We start from the raw sequence: 19,039 nt of genomic DNA on the forward strand, positions 1-19,039 counted from the left end.
ACGGACTAGCCTGTCTGTAAGGTTCGGGAATAATTTATGAAAAGCTCTGAAACTTGCAATAGATTAGTCCTAACCTTAACCTTACAAATTGCTATGTATTCTTTGCCTGTCAAGGCCCATCTCCATGAGAATGTGAGTCACATGAGCATCGTATCCAAATGGAGCTGCTGGCCACCTATTCTCTGGAATCCATTCTGTTTTGAAGTTTAACAGACAATTTTAGGCATAACCATTTACAAAGCCTGATGTTCCTAACAACTTCTGATGAGTAGGGGACTAATGCCTGAATTTTTTTCTCCAGGATTGGGAGCACTGTCGACAGATCCCAACTCTGTAAAACCTATCTCCCTCATTCCAGGTTTAGACCTTCAAAACCATTTTGGCAATAATGGAGCAGTTCTCCATCTGCACAAAAATGCAGCACTACTGTGCCAAGGCTATGGACTAAGTGCTGGAAAAAGGGTTTAGAGCACTTCGGTAGTTTTTTTTTGACTGACACAGACTCAGTGAGCTGAAGGGCCTTTTTGTTTTGTGTGCTGTAGACCTCTATGACTATTAACAGTTTATCCACCATCAGCATGGCTAACCTACTTGTTGTTTATGGTTGTGAATATTTCGCATCTTCATCTCTGCAAGACAACATGAGTCTCCCTTTACCCTTAACAATCAAGCTTGTTGATCATAATTCAGCAAAGGTCACATAACTCCTTCAGTCCTCAATTTAAGAGACAGTTACAAAATATCACAATCTCACAAACTTTATGTGTGTAACATTTTGGATGCGTCCAACTTTTAAAGTTAACACCTGTTTTGATATTTTATTCTTTACTGGTCACTCATCTCTTTTTGTGTTTTTTTGGGACCTTTTCCATGTGTAAATGTTTATTTTCGTAATAAGCAGCTGTATTTTGAAGTAATTGATTTTGCAAGTGTTTCTCAGTAATACATTGTTTGTCAATGATGCACTACCTTATTGCGTTTCTACTGCTGATCTGCTTGTCTGTTCTGTTAGGTTTTTCCACCATCCTGGCATTTGTTACATTTGCATTTGGATATTCACTGGTCAGTGCTAGAAATTCTGCACATACTTGGAGAGAAAATGTTAGGTAAGCATAACAGCCTGTAAAAATTGCAATTGTGGTTCCATAACCCATTTTGTGTTTAAAAAAAATCAGACTCAGACAATGAGGGTTGTCATAAATTTGATCAGACGTTTGCTGGTTAGCTGCTCCAGATGCCCCATACTGTGTTTTCAGGGTTATATTACTTGAGAGAGAGTTTGTACGTGGAATTGACTACAATCCAAACAATCACCCATATATTTGCAGCATTCGAGTGAGCCCGGAGACACCTACAACTGTTCCTAACCCTGTTGTCAAGCTTCTTTGATCTGTGGGAAACCTGGTCCCTGCAGAGCAGATAACAGCATGAATATATTTTTTTGTTTAAGTAAGAATCTCCCCTGTGCTGACCAAGTGTTAGGTTGGTGCATCCATGTAGTTATTCAAAGATCGCAAGATATGAAGATCTGATTCAGAGTACTAAGGTTTTTCAGTGTTAAATGACCATGCTAGGAGAAGCAGGGCAGTACAAAGTAACTCGATCTCAATGGACCCAAATTTCTAACAACTGCAATAAAAGTATCTTCTAGTGTCTTTTAATTTAGTAAAATGTTGCAAAGTGCTTCAGCAAATAGAATAAAATTATGAAATAGAATTTTATGGTAAGCCCCATAATACTTGTAAGGAAGAAGCAGATTTCTAGACGCTAAAGGCATGAAGAGATACGGGATTAGTGTGGAGCTATGGCATGAGATGGAGATTAGCTGTAATAATATTGAATGTGGAACAATGGGCTGAATGGCCTACCTTGTTTCTCTGTTTCATTGAGTTTTTCAATCTGCTTGGAAAGATCTTTTAATGTAGAATGAGAAGAACATACCTTGGGATCACCAAGACAGTGTAATTATGGCCAAATTCAAGAAAGCAGATAAGACTTGTTGCAGTAACTGCAGAGAAGTCTTCCATCTAAGCCCACAGTGAAGGTGATTGCAAATATCTGTCACAATCATCCCAGTGGCTGAAGAGTTCCAACCAGGATCACAAGATGGATATCATCCATCAATGGACATGACCATCAAAGCAAGATAAGTCCAAGGAGAGTGTAGAGAGCACTAGCAACATTTTATTGATAATCTTAGGATCCCCAGAGTGCAAAAAAGAAGCCATTTGGCCCATAGGGTCTGCACTGCCCCTCCAAAGAGTGCCCCACACCACCCAGACCCACACTCGCAACTTATCCCTGTAACCCTGTATTTTCCATGACTAATTCACCTAGCCTGCACATCCATGAACACTATAGGGCAATTTAACATGGCCAGTTCACCTAGCCTGCACTTCTTAGGACTGTGAGAGGAATCTGGAGCACCAAGTGGAACCCAGCACAGGCACAGTGAGAGCATGCAAACTCCAAACAGATGGGCACCCATGGTGGGAATCGAGCCTGTGACCTTGGCACTGTGAGGTAGCAGTTCTTGTCACTGCGTCTTCTTTGAATTCAGGAAAACTTACATCTGTGACAAGCAGAAGAAATTAAGGAACATACTCCTCCAATTTGGCTATCGGCAAATATTTGTAACCATTCTGTACCTGCAATATGCAAGATGCAGGCTGGGATCCTCAGCAACAGCTCCAACACAGACCCAAGGTGTCTACAAACTAGGATCAAGAAAGGCAGTGCTATTTCATCAAAGCTTTTCTCCAGCTTCCTCTCCATTAAACTCCACCTCATATCCATGAAGCTTCCTGTGGAATTGGAGCTTCTGTACAGGAGGACTGAGGAACTGTTCAAACTGTGCTCATTCTAACCAAGGCCATCTCAACCTGTGCCATTGAGTTTTTGTGCACAGGTGATGGTTGCTTTCAGGCACACTGGGAGCCAGAGCTCCAAACATCATTGACAATCGCAGAGGCATCTGAGAAAATTGGCCTTAGCTTAAACATCTGCAATATGAAGGTCCTGCATCAGCTTGCTGCTGCTGTATCACTCTGTCCCTGACACATAAGATACACAGTGAGCCACTGGATAAATTTTTGTACCTTGGGAGCCTCCTTTCAGCAAGGGAATACAGAAATGATGAAATTTGCCATTGCCCCTAGTGTGCCAGCACATTCATTGGCTGTCTGAGGAACAGTGTGCTTGAATGCCAAACACTTCAAGCCTGGCACTAAACTCGTGCGTCTACTGGCCAGCAGTGTTAGCAGGCTTTTTGTCTGCATGAAAGACATGGACAATGTTCTGCAAGCATGTCAAAACCCGAGAGCTATATTACCAATGATGCCTCCGCAAAGTCCCAGAAATCCGAAGGCAGAATTCATTATCAGTGACTTTTTTACGGGCCAACATTGAGGCACTGGTTAGAGTCAGCTATGTTGGGTGGGCCACAACATCTGCATGTCTGACACAAAACTGCGTCATGCTCAGCAGTTACCAAGAGGGTAGTGAAAACACTTTAAGGAAGTTTTCAAAGCCTTCTTGAAAGTTGCAACATCTGCATCGTTTCATGGGAATCTTTTGTCTTAGACTACTCAAACTGGGGAAGGTACATCTGCAGATGGCCTTAAGCATCTTCAACAGGCTGTCATAGGACTGCCTAAGATGATTAATACAAGCACAGAGTACAAGAGCGAGAAGGTTATCTTTTACAGCACCTATTTCTGGGCACTGCACCTTCAAAAGATGTGAAGGCATTTCAGACAGAGTAGAGAAGATTCACGAGAGTGGTTACAGAAATGAGGAACTTCAGTTATGAAGAATGATTGGAGATGTTCAGACTGTGTTTTTCTTAGAGAAAAGAAGGCTGAGATGATATTAGAGGTATTCTGGACAGATTAAATAGGAATAAACAGTTGCCACACTTCAAAGGATGAAGATGAAGAGGGCACAGATTTAAAGGAATCAACCAAAGAAGCAAAATGGGCATGAAGAATGTACTGTCTGATAGTGAGCTAGAGGTTGGTTCAATGAGGGCATTGAAAAGGGAATGAGATTGTTTATTGAAAGTGAGCAATATATAAGGTTATGAAGAGAACAACACTAGGTGAAATGCTTAGTTGGAAAGCTGATGCAGCCTTAATGGACAGAGAAGAGCCCCTTCTGTGCTGTGTCAATTCTGAATTCACTGTTCAAATGGAATTTGACAAGTGTCCTACGAGTCTTCAATGAGTTGTTATATATCAGATGAGGTTAGATAAGGTTATCCCATAGGTGCACTATTTGGATGAGTCGTGTGTGGCAGTGGATCTTTGTAATTAAAATTCAGCCATATAATAGCTGCACATGCCATGTTTATCTGGTAATATTGACGAAGGAAGTGCGGAAAAAGATGACAAATTTGATGTTTACAGGAAACAAAAAGAAGAGGTTGAAGAGCCTTGAGATTACTTACTTCGGAGAATTGAATGATAAGGAAAAATATTACTGAAGCATTCAAGAGTTTTAAGTAATTAGATGAATGGAGCCCCAATAATGTGCTCTTGATTACTGTAAATTCTATAGTGAGCTGACATGGACTGGAGCTTAGAAAACAAACTCGATTAACTGGAATAAACTTCCAAGGAAGGCATATAATGTTCAAAATATCAGGCAGGATTTGGAGAAATATTCAAGAGAATTGATGATTTGGGATTTTTATTATGGGGACGAGCTTGATAGAGTGTAGGGACATTTTTTTATTGTTCGCTAAATTGTTACAGTTAGCAGTTCCTAGTTGCTCAGAGTTAGATCATGGAGCTGCAACAAGGGATGGAAAATAATGCTGCCATTCGCCACCTTTTTAAATGAGTCGTTGTAAAATTAATTTTGTTTGACATATTTTTACAGCCTTTCAACTTTTCCCAGTGCATACTTAATCAATGTTCCCTTGGGGCTCTGTGAAAATTATATAAATGTACATGCTATTTGCATATGGCAAGTGGCAAACTTTCCTGCTGTTTTTGTTACCGCCTGCAATGTTCTGCTGAACCTTTTCTCTTCTGTTCTTTTAGGTCAGGTGATTTATGCCGATCAGTTTATGAATTTGACTGGAAAAAACTTGACAAATGTTAGCCTATTTGAAGACCATTGTAACAACCTTCTACGTGATCTGATTGTTTTAGCAGTTAACAAGTATACCAAGGTAGAGAATGGACTTTCTTAGCTTTATGTTCCCAGTACATTATATATTGTCAGATACAGTGACATCAATACTAAACAACCAGTAAGCAAAGTAGAAATTGAAATAGCATGGATTAATGAATTTTGGACTTGCAATATTGATAGAAAAATTTGTGTAGCAAATGTAATGTTGGTTTAAACCCAGCTGAAAGACTAAAAGTTTATGCCTTTACTTGTAGGTAAAGTGGTGGAGATTGCATACATATCCTGAATCAAATTTCCAAATAATTGGTTTATCTTGTTATAAAATAATTATACTACTGGCCTTAGGCCCAGTATTAGTTTATGCTGTGTATTCCTAGTAGCTAAGACTATGTTCTGCTCTACTCTACTGCTTGAGTGCTGTATTAGTAAGGTGGCTCTGTGGCAAGAGCATATGACTTATGGAAGTGCAACATGCTGATACAAGGGGATGACTTTAAATTTGCAGTGGAATCTATGATAGTCAAAAAAGAATATTCCCATTGAACATCATATCTGCACAAGTGGCGCAACAAAAGCCAGTTTGAATGACACCCATCCTCTGTGCGTAAGCAAAAAGTGTATTTTTAGTCAGGACTGAGTTCTGGTAAATAGAAACTCTAGTGTTGATCTCGGTTTTCCACAACTCTTTTGAGGGATCAAATATCAGAGAGGGAATTGGTTGTCTTGGGAAAAATAGGCAGAAAATCTAGAGTTTGGAAGTGGCAGGAAATTAGCATTGGGCGGATCCCAAATCCGTTGGACAGATGCTGTTTGACCATTGTCTGGAAAATTCCACCCTTGGTGTTCTCCCTCTTTTTGAGGCTACCACTGTTAAGTTGCAGAACGTTTTTTGGAGCATAGCTTGAGGGTGCCTCAAAATTCTGCCAAGTTTGTCCCGATTAGCTTCACATGACCCACAAATGACGAGAGTGGCACAGATCCCATTTTAGGTCCTAATACAACTTGATTTTATTTGAATTTGGGCTTCAGGTACTTAGAGTGGCAAAGTGTTCTGCCTGCTCAAAGGGAGTTAAGTGCCTCAATTGTATCGCTAGATGAATTGATACCCACCACAAATATTTAATAAGCCACCAGGTTAGTGATTGAGTAAACAGTTGAGCAAAGTGATTCTCTACAGAATTTCTAGGTTAAAATTTGAGTCTCTGACGAAGGCCTAAATCATTATTCATCATTGGCATAACAGATAATTTCACCTTGTGTGAATTAAGCAGAGAAAGGTTCTTAAAAAAATTTGACGTGTTCATTTTAGTGTGAATTAATGACTTTTGGACTTGTCATACTGCGAGAAAAATAAAGCTGTGAATTTGAATAGCAATGAATGCATAACTTTTGCTGCTTTAAATATTAAATACACATTAAATATAAGTAAAACGGAACTATATTTACAGCATGATCTTATATTCCAATTAATTTTGTCTGTTTTGTTGTACTTCGTTGTGTGAAGAGTAATAGCTTTTCCTTCCTGCCATACCATTTAGGTTAGACCGTCTGAAGTACTCACTATGTGGCATTACCAATGCAGCTGTATCAAAGAACTGTGGGTACTGGTTATTCATCTGCTGGATCACAGAAACAAAGTTTCGCAAACTGAGGTAAAGTCCATTGGAAATTTTCTTTTAGACAGAATGATTTCTGTATAGATAGATGTTGAGTGGGATTTTGTGTGAATGCCTTTGTGTTTTTTTTTGCAGGTCTGAACTTTAGCTCTGTTTTGTTACTTTTTAGAATGGATAAAGGTCGAATTAGGAATTTAAAAACTATTCTGACTCCTGTATATTTCTTGCTGGAGAAATTCTTCTTGATTTTGCAATGATTCTTTTAAATGGCAGAAATTTGCAAAGGGGATTTGAAGTCTGATGGGGTGGAAATAAATAGGATGTTGGACAGGAACTGCACACAACACTATTTTTAAAATAGGCACATCTACTAATATCTGTATACAGCAAACACTGTCTTCTCGTTGCATTTATTAAGGTGCTGTTCTTTTTGTAAAGCAGTGTGGTGTCCAAATCACTGTGAGCAGTGCTACGACCAATCTAATATAATTGCAAAGCTTAATTGCCACATGAATGAACTTGAATTTTTCTTTTGGCAAAGGTGGTTTAGAATGGCCATAAAGAGAGACAGAAATGCACAGACCTTGAATGAACGGATAGTATAAGGAGTAAAGCACATTATAATATTGGCACTTTGAATGCAAAATTTCATTTAATGATCATTTTGAAAGTGCTTAGTCAAGTGGCTTAATGAGGAAACAAAGTATTGAACATAGAATTGCTTGGGGATACCTATTCCATTCACCTCAGTTTAAATTAGGTTGAGGTATCATTGCGGTTCACATCATAGTTTGACACATGGCTTTGCTGAACACCATGAAACCTGCCACAGACACATACAAGTATGTTAGACAGATTAATCCCATTCTCTATAAGGAATGTAACCCTTATATGTGACATCACAAAGTAATTACCAAGGAGGCAGTCATTCAGCATTTGTGAGCTTATTCATCTTGAGAAACCCTACTATTCCCAGTGCAGTATCAAGTAGTTTCTTTAATTATTACCTGGTGGTTTTTTTTCCCCACTACTTTATCTGAAGCCCATTCCATATGTTGATCACTCTGTTATGTATAAGACCTTCTTGATTTCAGTTTTAAATTTATTTCCTTACTACATTGAATTTGTGCCCTTTTTCATTCCCTCCTAATCTAATGTAAAACAGTATTGTAAAGAAACCTTTCACTAGCTTTGTCTACCTTCTATATATATGTAAGATTTTCTTGGTACATACCCCTTATCCTAACAGAAAATTTCAGATGTCTCCCCTCTTCACCTGCTGATTTTTCCCTCTGTCTAAACAACAAATTATTTTTTAGCGACCAAACCTGGAAACTGTTTGAGGTGCAGCCAGACTAGAGCAACCATCTATTCTAGTTATGTAGTTGATGATGTGATGTTCATTTCTGCTTTGCATGGGTCAAGCATAACTATTATTGTGTCCACCAGGTCTCCAAGATCTCTCTCAACTTCATTGTTAATTATTTTAGTACAGTTCCTGAAAACCTTTTTTTTTTGCTTAGTGTAATTCTTTATGCTGATCTACGTCACTGTTCATCTGCCAATATAGGGAGTTTTGAAAATTAAATCCAACTGCTTCTAAACCACCTTTTTTCTTTAGAACCTAGGATGAAGTCCATCATGACCTGTGTACTTGTAGCCCACATATCCAGGAACCTACTCAGTCATTTGGTAGTACGCAGCTTGAGTAGTACTGAAGAGAAAAAAAACCCAAATTTGTCAAAGCTTTTTGTCTTGCACACAACAGTTATTGGAAAGAAATGCCAAAGTAACAGGAAAGCAAAATGTATAGTGTTTAAAAGGAGAGTGCTGACCATTTGGCATGTGGACTCTGGTAGAACTGTTGCCATAGATAATGCATCAGTTATTGATGATGGACAGTTAACTGCCAAGATTTGTTTAAAGTTTAATCTGCTCAGTTTGGTTTGATTGTTCAACACATTGTCCTGACAAATGAACCAGCAATTGGCTGAAACCCTACTTGCAATCTGTTCAATCTCAACTCACATGAGCACTTGTATAACTCATGGGACTGTTTCAGTTTAGCATTATCATTAGTGTTTGGAAATGAATATTAGCACAACCTTGCGTTCAGTACCTGGGCGTTTGTTGTAAATTGTCCTGATAAAAGCAAGGTAGTAAGCTTTCACAGTGCATCTTTTCCAGCAATACTCAAGTTCCTTCCAAGGAATGAAGCAAATTTCGTTTTTTTGTTCAGTCAATGTGTTGTCACATTTTACTTTCTGCAACCATTGTGTTGGATGTCTGTAGAAATTGTATCTTTCTCTTTGCTATTACAGAATTTCTGGAGCTGCTTTAGCAATCACCTCAGAAAGCTGCTCCGATTGGCTCCTGGTGAGGAAGGAGCTCGCCTTTGTGACACCACTCACTGTAAGGACCCTCAGGGTTTCAGTTGGTGGCTGGTTACCCACCTGACAATGCTGCACATGTTCGATAGAAATGGAACTCAACAGGAAAAGGTATAGCCTGAAGGTTTCAAATTTGGGAGTTCTTGCTTTTTGACTTCAGATTTGAAATAATTCTTATCCCTTGAACTAATCTTCCCAGGATGCAAATTTAGCACAAGGCACAGAGTATCCTTATTCTGGCTGCTTCAGACACAGTATACTGTTGGTCTATGTTGGAGAGGAGCTACCATGGTTCTGACCAGTGGTATTCTGCAAGAAAATCCTTTGGTGCTGCAAACAACAACTTGTAGAGAGTTGACCAGTGCAAGTGGAATTTTGACAAGGGGAATCTCATTGTTAGTCCAGTAGGGAAGGAAAGGAAAGGAGGAGGTATGAAAGCAGAAACACTGGAAATAGAACAGTGTTCAAGAACCAATTATCTGACATCTCCTCTTGTTTTTCTTGAATCACAACCCCATCACTGAATTTCCCAAACTGTCAGTGATCTCTGGGGATCCATTTCCCTTGGCTTTCAACTTTTTGATCACACGACTTGTTTCTGCTTCCTTTCCAAGATCAACAAACAGAACCTGTCCTGTTGTACCCATTGTTTCAGCCTATCCTTGCCACATGGGATTTATTTTTTCCTGGTTGGACTATTTTCTTCTTTGCCCATCTGATTAGCTTCCCAGCTATATATGCTATTTGTATTGTTGGCTATTTTAATCCAAACCAGTCTCCTGTCTTCAGCAACTTTGCTACCACTTGCCAATCCTCGCTGACCTTCTATAGCTTAACTCTGAATCTAGATTTCCTTTCCTCAACTCCACTGTGTCCATAGATATATTTACCATAATATTCAATACTTAGCATAAATTTGCTGACTCCCACAGATAGTTTGACTACAGTCTTCCCTAATCCCACCATGTTTTCTTTAAGGACTATATTACATTTTTGCAAACTCGCAGTTTTCATCGCATCTGATCTGACAATGCAACCTTTTTATCCACTTCTTGATGTGTATGTTTGCTCAGGTAGGTACTCCCCTCTGCAGCCAATGGCCATTCCATGTCATACACTTTTCCACTCACCTCTTATCCCTCCTTCCAGGCTATGATAGAGTTCCCTTATTCTTACCCCCTCCCGCAGCAACTTCCACGTTCAGCAGATCGTCCTTCACCAATTACTCCATGAACATGGATCATTTCCCCGCACCTTTCATCATTCAAAGGAAATTATTTCCTCTACACCACTCTGTCCATTACTCTCACACTCTCCCATACCAAGTTCCCATGCAAGCACAGAGCTGTAACCCCCGTCCTTCTGCCTCCTCCTTTCGTGTTTCTAGGGTCCAAAATATTCAGTCAAGGTGAAGCAGAAATTACTTGCGCACAGTATCAGTACAGTATCATGCATTCATTGTTCAATGTCAGTAATCCACTGTTTTGGGAGATAAATAGTATTTGTTTTGTGGAACATTTCCATTCAGGTTGTAAGCAAGAATCTGTGTTTCAGGCCATTATAATTTACTGGCCCCTTCTCACTCTGACTTTGATGGCCTTGGTCTCCTATCTTGTTCTAATAAAGCTAAACGGAAGCTGAAGGGTCAGCATCTTATCTTTTGATTAAGGATCTTAATAGCCTTCCACAGACAGCACTGCATTCAAGAATTTTGTGCCAAAACTACTGCTCACTTTTCTTTTTAGCACAGCTAATGCTTCTGCTGTTGTTATAAAAAAACCACAAAAAACAGGAGCTGGAGTAGACTATCCTGGTAAACCTGTTCTGCACCCTCTCCAAACTCTCCACGTCCTTCCTGTAATATGGCAACCAGAATTGAGGTTAATGCTCTGATGTGTGACCTAAACAAGGTCTTATAAATCTGCAACATGGCATGCTGACTGTTGTACTCAATTCCCTGACCAATAAAGGCAAACATGCTATAACACCTTCCTTACCATCCTTTCTACTTGCATGGCCACTTTCATAGAAGTATGGACTTGAACCCCAAGATCCCCCTGTACATGAATGCTTTTCAATGTCCTGCATTAACTGTATACTTTTCCTTTACATTTGATCTCACACTTACCTGGATTAAATTCTATCTGCCATTTGTCTGCCCATATCTGCAACTGATCTGTGTCCCTCTCTATCCTTTGACAACCTTCTACATTATCCACATCTCCACCATTCTTTGTGTCGTCTGCAAACTTACTAAGCCACCCACCGACATTTTCATCCAGCATCTATGCAGAGAGAGCAGACTAACATTGAGTCTAGATGACCTTTCATCAGAGCTCTGATTATTTCACATCTGATGAAGAGTCATCTAGACTTGAAACGTTACCCTGCTTTCTCTCCTGGCCTGCTGTGTGACATGTGGTCTCCCGCATTTGCTGTTTTCAGTACAGATTCCAGGATCTGCAGTTCTCTGCTCCTATACTTTCATACAGGTCACTTATATCTAATCACAAGTAGCAGAGATCCCATTACGGATTCCTATGGAACACTATTAGTCAGAGACCTCCAGCCAGAAAAGCACTCTTCCACCACTACCCTCTGTCTTTCATGGGCAAGTGAATTCTGAATCCAAGCATCAAATCACTATGGATCTCATGCATCTTAATCTTCTGGCTGAGCCTACCACGATGGACCTTGTTGAAAGCCTTAGTAAAATCCACGTAAACAAAATCCACTGCACTATTCTCATCAATCACCTGCATTACCACGTTGAAAAATTCAATCAAGTTAGTAAGACATGACCTGCCCTGTACAAAACCATGCTGATTGTCCCTAATTGGGTCATGTTTTTCCAAATGACTGTAACTCCTATCCGAAAAAATTCTCTCCAGTAGCTTCCCAACCACTGCTGTGAGACTTCCCGGTCTATACTTTCCAGGGTTATCCCTATTTCCCTTCTTGAACAGGAACAGCATTAGCTACTTGCTAATCCACTGGGACCTCCCCAGTGGCTAGCAAGGATACAAAGATCTTGGTCAAGGTCCCAACAATTTCCTGTCTTGTGTTGCTTAATAACCTGGTGTGTAGAAGCTCTATAACCTGGGGTGGATACCGTTTGGCTCAAGGGACTTATCCACCTTAATGCTCTTCAAGAAACCCGACACCACTTCTTTTTTGATCTCAAAATGCTGTAGCATATTGGTACGCTCCACACCAATGTCACTATCCTCCACATACTTCTGGGTGAATACCGACACAAAGTACCAATTTAGAATTTCACCCACATCCTTTGCCCTTAAGAGCAAGTTCCCTCCTTTAGTGGTCTTACCTTCTCCCTAGTTATCCTCTTGTTTTTAATGTATGTAATGAATGCCTTGCAATTCTCTTTAACCCTAACTTGCCAAAGTCATTTCATGCCCCCTTTATGCTTTTCTAATTCCTTGCTTGAGTTCTTTCCTGCTGTCTTCATATTCCTCACATGTCCTGCCTGATTTTAGCTTCCTAAACGTTACATCTTTTTCTGTTTGCCTTTTCACTAAATTCACCACCTCCCTGATTATAGACAATAGACAATAGGTGCAGGAGTAGGCCATTCGGCCCTTTGAACCAGCACCACCATTCATTATGATCCTGGCTGATCATCCACAATCAGTATCCTGTTCCTGTCTTATCCCCATAACCCTTGATTCCACTGTCTTTAGGAGCTCTATCTATCTCTTTCTTGAAAGTATCTAGAGAGTTGGCCTCCACTGCCTTCTGGGGCAGAGCATTCCATATATCCACCACTCTCTGGGTGAAGAAGTTTTTCCTCAACTCTATTCTAAATGGCCTACCCCTTATTTTTAAACTGTGTCCTCTGGTTCTGGGCTCACCCATCAGTGGAAACATGCTTCCTGCCTCCAGAGTGCCCAATCCCTTAATAATCTTTTACGTCTCAATCAGATCCCCTCTCATCCTTCTAAACTCAAGTCTATACAAGCCCAATCGCTCCAATCTTTCAACAAATGATAGTCCCGCCATTCTGGGAATTAACCTCCTGAACCTACGCTGTACTCCCTCAATAGCAAGAATGTCCTTCCTCAAATTTGGAGACCAAAGCTGCACACAATACTCCAGGTGTGGTCTCACCAAGGCCCTGTACAGCTGCAGAAGGACCTCTTTGCTCCTATACTCAATTCCTCTTGTTATGAAGGCCAGCATGCCATTAGCTTTCTTCACTGCCTGCTGTACCTGCATGCTTGCTTTCATTGACTGATGTACAAGAACACATAGATCTTGTTGTACTTCCCCTTTACCGAACTTGGCTCCATTGAGATAGTAATCTGCCTTCCTGTTCTTGCCAGCAAAGTGGATAACCACACATTTATCCACATTAAACTGCATCTGCCATGCATCCGTCCACTCACCTGGCCTGTCCAAGTCACCCTGTATTCTCATAACATCTTCCTCACATTTCACACTGCCTCCCAGCTTTGTGTCATCAGCAAGTTTGCTAATATTACTTTTAATGCCTTCATCTATATCGTTAATGTATATTGTAAACAGCTGCGGTCCCAGCACTGAACCTTGTGGTACCCCACTGGTCACCGCCTGCCATTCCGAAAGGGACCCGTTTATCACTACTCTTTGCTTCCTGTCAGCCAGCCAATTTTCAATCCAAGTCAGTATTTTGCCCCCAATACCATGGTCCCTTGTCCTGCCCCCTTACATGTCAAATAAAAACCGAAAGAACTCCAGATACTGTAAATCAGGAACGAAAACAGAAGTTGCTAGAAAAGCTTGGCAGGATGTTACCACACTTGCTGAGGAAAGGTTCTGAGGATGGGTCACCGGACTGAAACGTTAACTCTGATTTTTCTTCGCTGATGCTGCCAGACCTGCTGAGCTTTTCTAGCAACTTCTGTTTTTGTCCCACATGTCAAATGAGGACTTACTCAAAAACAGCTCTGCCCAACTATCACTCACTAGCTCCTGCTTCACCCTGACTTAATTTGCCCCCGTCCCAGTACCTTCCCACACGGACCTGATTTATGTTTATTCATAGCTATCTTAAAATTTAAGGAGTTATGATCGCTCTTTCCAAAATGATGTCCCCATGAAAGGTCAGTCACCTGGCTAGGTTCGTTGCTGCTGAAGTCTTCAAGGCACTTATTTTTATATGTTTTCTCTTGACAGTTAGAGAAACTTTGACTCTTGCCCAGAACCCTTGTGACTATAAGACCATCCATCAAAGGGACGTGTTGACTAGATACGTCTATTTCATTGTCCTTCCTTCAGTCTTTTAATTTAGTGACCCTGATAACTATGAAGGTCAAGGAATTATTTTAGAGGGCCTTACCACCAGAATCGTCCTTAACAAATAGTGCCTGGTTCTGTCTTGCACGGTAGACTTTTCCCAATGTGAAGGTAACCACTTTTTCCTATCATCCTTACAAAGACTTAGCTGTTAGCCATTCTGGTACAGTGTATGAATTAAGTTGCAGTGAGACTTTCAGTGACTGGTGTACAAGAATACTTGGGTCACATTGCATCATCTCCTTTTCCAATCTATCAGCATACACATAATAACCTCCTGTTGCCATAGTGGATGACTTCATGTTTATTTCACATTATACTTCATCTGCCGTCCATTTGCCAGCACCCTCAACTTGTCCAAATCATCTCTGCATCTCCTTTAACAGTTCTCCCTCCCATCTCACATTGTGTCCTCTGCAAACATGGAGAGAGTCTATGTAGTACCCCATATGAATGACGTTGTGGTCATCTTCAGTTTTCCTAATGTTCACTTGCAAAGCAAATTAATAGTTTTGTCAAATATTTATTTACTAAGGAACATATTTTCCATTTATTTCTCAGTCTAATATCTGTCAGTTCAGTAGCATTCAAACACTTACTACAAATGCAAATGAGCTCCTGCTTGGTCTGTCATACAATTACATGCAATATTCATGCTAGACTCATTCATTTTTGTATCTGGCAGCTTTTACATATGGTCCTTGTGTTTTGATTGAAACCTGTTTTGTAATGGCTCATGTTACGATGAAATATTGTCATAATATTAAAATCTCAGGTCGCGTCAGATTTATGCAATACAATAGATTCAAATCCAAATTTGCCAATGTGCAAATGCCTTGTGTTGTATTAAGACTTTTATTCATTTGTTACTGTCAAATAAGTGTAACAAAGGAAACATAGAATATATTATTCCCCGGGAATAGAATACTGTTCCATGGTTGAAAGCACATTTATTTAAATAATGAATTCACAATCTTGGGTGTGCCACCAGATTTGAAGACAAGCTTTCTCCCAACAGCGAAGCCCCAACTCCCTCAGTTTGTATCCTGTTTCTCAGCAATAGGGCAGTAATGGTTGATTATCCTGGCCAGAGGGTGACAGAGAAAGATCTGGGTGTCTGGAGGAGCGGTCTAGTCAGAATGTGTCTGTGCTAAGAAGGCAGCTACATAACCTAATAGCACCAGGAACTGAAGCAGTTTAAAAAAAAGTCGAGAACTATTATTGTCCCATAATTATTTTAAAAAGATGCCTAACTCCATGAGAATACTTTTCGAATGCCAATATAAATTTGTCCATTTCCCACACCAGACCATATGTTCTTGCATATTGCCGTATTCGGGACTAGGTCAACGTTCACCAAGAAGTGTTCGATTTGCACAACTAATGTGGAAAGAGGATAGATATGTACCATGATTTAAATTGAATTCAAAACCATTTTTTCAGACTTGTTAAGATAATTTCCTTCAAACACTGCTCTGTCATGTTAGTATTCTAAAAAGGACCTTGATTTTACATTTTCAAATTCTGCTAATACATTTTACCATATTTGTACAATATAGAAACAGATTGAAAATAATTGGAGTTTTACCGAGGAGCTTTTGAAACTATCCTCAAATAACCAGGTATGTAAAATTACTTAAGCAGAATATGTATTTTATAAAATCGAAACATTATTGCCAGAAATTTTCTTGTGCATTCTCTGAATTGTTGCTATAATTTCAGGGAAATTGGTATAAATTCCAATTACTTTGTGTGTCTTTTATTTTCCCCAATCAATTTGAGATGGGCATTCAGGAGAATCCTGGAGGAAATTCTGGCTATGACTGTCTTTATATATTTTTTACTTAGAAGTGTGTAGTCATGCAAGTATTTTCCACATCATCATTCCTTGTACATGGCACACTTGTTACAAACAAAATAGCTTTCATTTGCAATTGTACGTTATTGTTATTTTTAGATAGCCAAAAATCACTTCTAAAATGACATATTACTTTTAAAGTACTTGTCTGTTGCAATGTAGCATACCCAGCAGCTAATATGTAAGCAAACTGCCCTGAACTGCCAGTCAACGACACTAATAAAGCTGTCATTCATCTTGTTGGTTTGCGAGAAAATAAAATCCACTGCTTTTTCTAAATGTGCACTTTGGCTTCATTTAGTTTTTCTCCTCGCGACATTTAAACTTTGTTTTAGATGGTTCTCATATGTGAGCCTTTGTCATCTGTGTCTGTGAGGATTTCACTAATACCCAATATCCAGGTGAAATCTTTGATTCAATCCCATATTCTGTTGGGCCTTTCCTCTCTTTGGCAAGCTACTTGTTTACAACTAACATTGTTTTGAGCAGCAAACATTAAAAACAAAAATGAATGAAGGAATAGCAGCAGAAACAGAACATAGATTTTTAACCTGTCAAATGCCTCCTTCGTCAACAAAGCTAGTAGAATCTAATACAAAATGTGCCCTCAATGCAGAAGTTTTATTAGCTAATTGCTCAGAGTTCCAGCATATTAGTTATCTAATGCTAGACCAATATTTGTTCTGGATGTTAATGCTTAAATAATATAGAAATAACTTGTCAAAACTGATGTTTGAAGCCACTGTGTTTCTGAGCTAAAATTTACATCAGAATATTGTAGAAGTCCTGCTAACTGTAATTCTTTGCTATGTATTGCAGACTTTGTGCATTAGCTTGTTCACTCCACACCTGGAATTAGATTTAGCTTTAACATTGCGATTAGTTGACAGATGATTAAATAGCTTTTGAGCAGAGTGCAGCTTGGTTAGAATTGGTTACAGAGTAAAACGTTCAGGGAGCCTGTGTTTAATTTGCTTCTTTTAGCACTGTTTTGCTTTGACATTGCTAAGTCATCAGGACCAGAATTCTTGCTGAATGTTACAAGGTTCATTTTAAGATTGTTTATTGCTGTACTTCATCTACACAAAAGGTGCTTTTCGGTGCGACTGCTCCCTCTCACAGATTTGAGGCTGTTACCAACTTGTGAATTCTAGCGTAGCACTGGTGCCGGAGACATGGGGCAGGGAAGGTGCAAACACCAGGCCCCACATTGCCCAGTGGAGTCATCTCCCACCTTTGGCCCCACTACAGCTGCTGTCTAACAGCATCCCCTGCTCCCCCAAGAAGTCATCATACCATTGACACCTACAGGAACACGATGGAACAGATCCAACTGAGCTCAGTTGTCCCATGTCCTTTATCCACGGGGTATGACCATGACTCACCTTTGCTCCTTAATCCTCTCCTCCTCCAAGGTGGCCGTTGGCACAATGGGGCGGACTCCAGCCCATATCCCGCTGAACAATGCCAGGGCCGTCCTACCAGCCGTGAGCCTGTAGGAAAACTCCGACCGTGTTGGCTGCCACCTCAGGGAGAGGGGAGGGAATACCAAGAAGCTCAGCCATAACCAACACCACACTGGCCTGGACTGACCTGGCCTAATTTGATTTGAAGAGTATAGGTATAATGTTTGATTCCGGTGTCTTCCAGAGCAAGATGGTGATTGAGTTACTGGGCTGTGTGCGGGCTGTTGCCCGTTGCCCATCCGCTTTCCTTCTTTTGTTTTACTTTAGCTTTTGCTCTTTTCTTTCACTTTATTTTCATTTCTTTTGGTCCTGTTGTTCCTTCTTTTTCATGGCTGGTTGGTCAGCTGCACCGACGCAACACTGAGACTGGGCGGCATGTGGAGTGGTGAATGTGGCTCCTCTCAGCGATAGGCAGTGGCAGCAGCAAGGGAGTTTTCCTGGCATTAGGAAACTGGCAGCAGACGAATGCATTCTCCTGCTATTCATGGGCCCAGTGGCTTAGAGATGGCAACTAAAGTGAGGTGACCCCTATGTTGGTGGGTCAGGTGCAGATGGCGCTGATGCTGTGAAGGTCTCCCTTGAGGCCAGGAGCTGGTATGGACTGTGTCGGAAAGACTGAGCTTTTTACTACTTTACTTTTCTAATTTATTCCTATGACCTTTAATGCTGTACTATTTATTTCTTTACTTTTCTTTTTCTTTTGTTTCCTAAGAATTTGATCTTCAGTATCTGTACACAGATAAGACAGTGTTGTAATGCAGTGACTAAACTTTTCGCTGTGCTCACTTGAGTATGTGACAATAAAGCTAATTCGTATTCATATTCATTAACTTTTTTCTGCCGATGTCGGCTGTATGGAAGATAACTTCATGTATTTATTCCGATTCCTTTTCACATAAAGTCATAATTTTCAGGAATGCATCCCTGATGTAGGGCTACCTTTTATTGCAAATTCATGGTCAGTTGTTCCATTTTGTATTACGAAGCTTTTCCCTAGTTTGGTTCAGCTTTTCAGCATTTGCAATTTTCTTGCCTGGTTGATAGTCGCACTAGATTTATGGCTTTAAAGCATTTTGAAGCTGAGTCAGTCACTCTGAATGTATTCAGTTCAGCACCTTAATTATGTGTGCTTTTCATATTAAATGTTTAATGTAATTTTAATATGTTGGACACGGATGGCTGCTCATCAGCACTTTCTCCGGGACAAGTAGGGATGATCAATAAATGCTGGTGTGGCAAGCAACATCCATATTCCTGGAAGGAATTTTAAATAAA

At 40.1% G+C, this 19,039-nt stretch overlaps 1 protein-coding gene across 2 annotated transcripts in view; it reads left to right on the plus strand.

Annotated features, from left to right (window-relative positions):
- Window positions 1-19,039, plus strand: part of mms22l (MMS22-like, DNA repair protein) — a 133,691-nt gene that overhangs the window by 23,100 nt on the left and 91,552 nt on the right. For both annotated transcript variants that reach the window (XM_048531220.2, XM_048531221.2), the window contains exons 7-11: window positions 1,013-1,106; window positions 5,046-5,176; window positions 6,678-6,791; window positions 9,077-9,256; window positions 16,000-16,062. In XM_048531220.2, the coding sequence (XP_048387177.2) occupies window positions 1,013-1,106; window positions 5,046-5,176; window positions 6,678-6,791; window positions 9,077-9,256; window positions 16,000-16,062 (582 nt within the window). The remainder of the gene's footprint in view (window positions 1-1,012; window positions 1,107-5,045; window positions 5,177-6,677; window positions 6,792-9,076; window positions 9,257-15,999; window positions 16,063-19,039) is intronic.

This window comes from Stegostoma tigrinum, chromosome 4 (genome assembly GCF_030684315.1).
Source record: "Stegostoma tigrinum isolate sSteTig4 chromosome 4, sSteTig4.hap1, whole genome shotgun sequence".
In the NCBI taxonomy this organism is placed as follows: domain Eukaryota; kingdom Metazoa; phylum Chordata; class Chondrichthyes; order Orectolobiformes; family Stegostomatidae; genus Stegostoma; species Stegostoma tigrinum.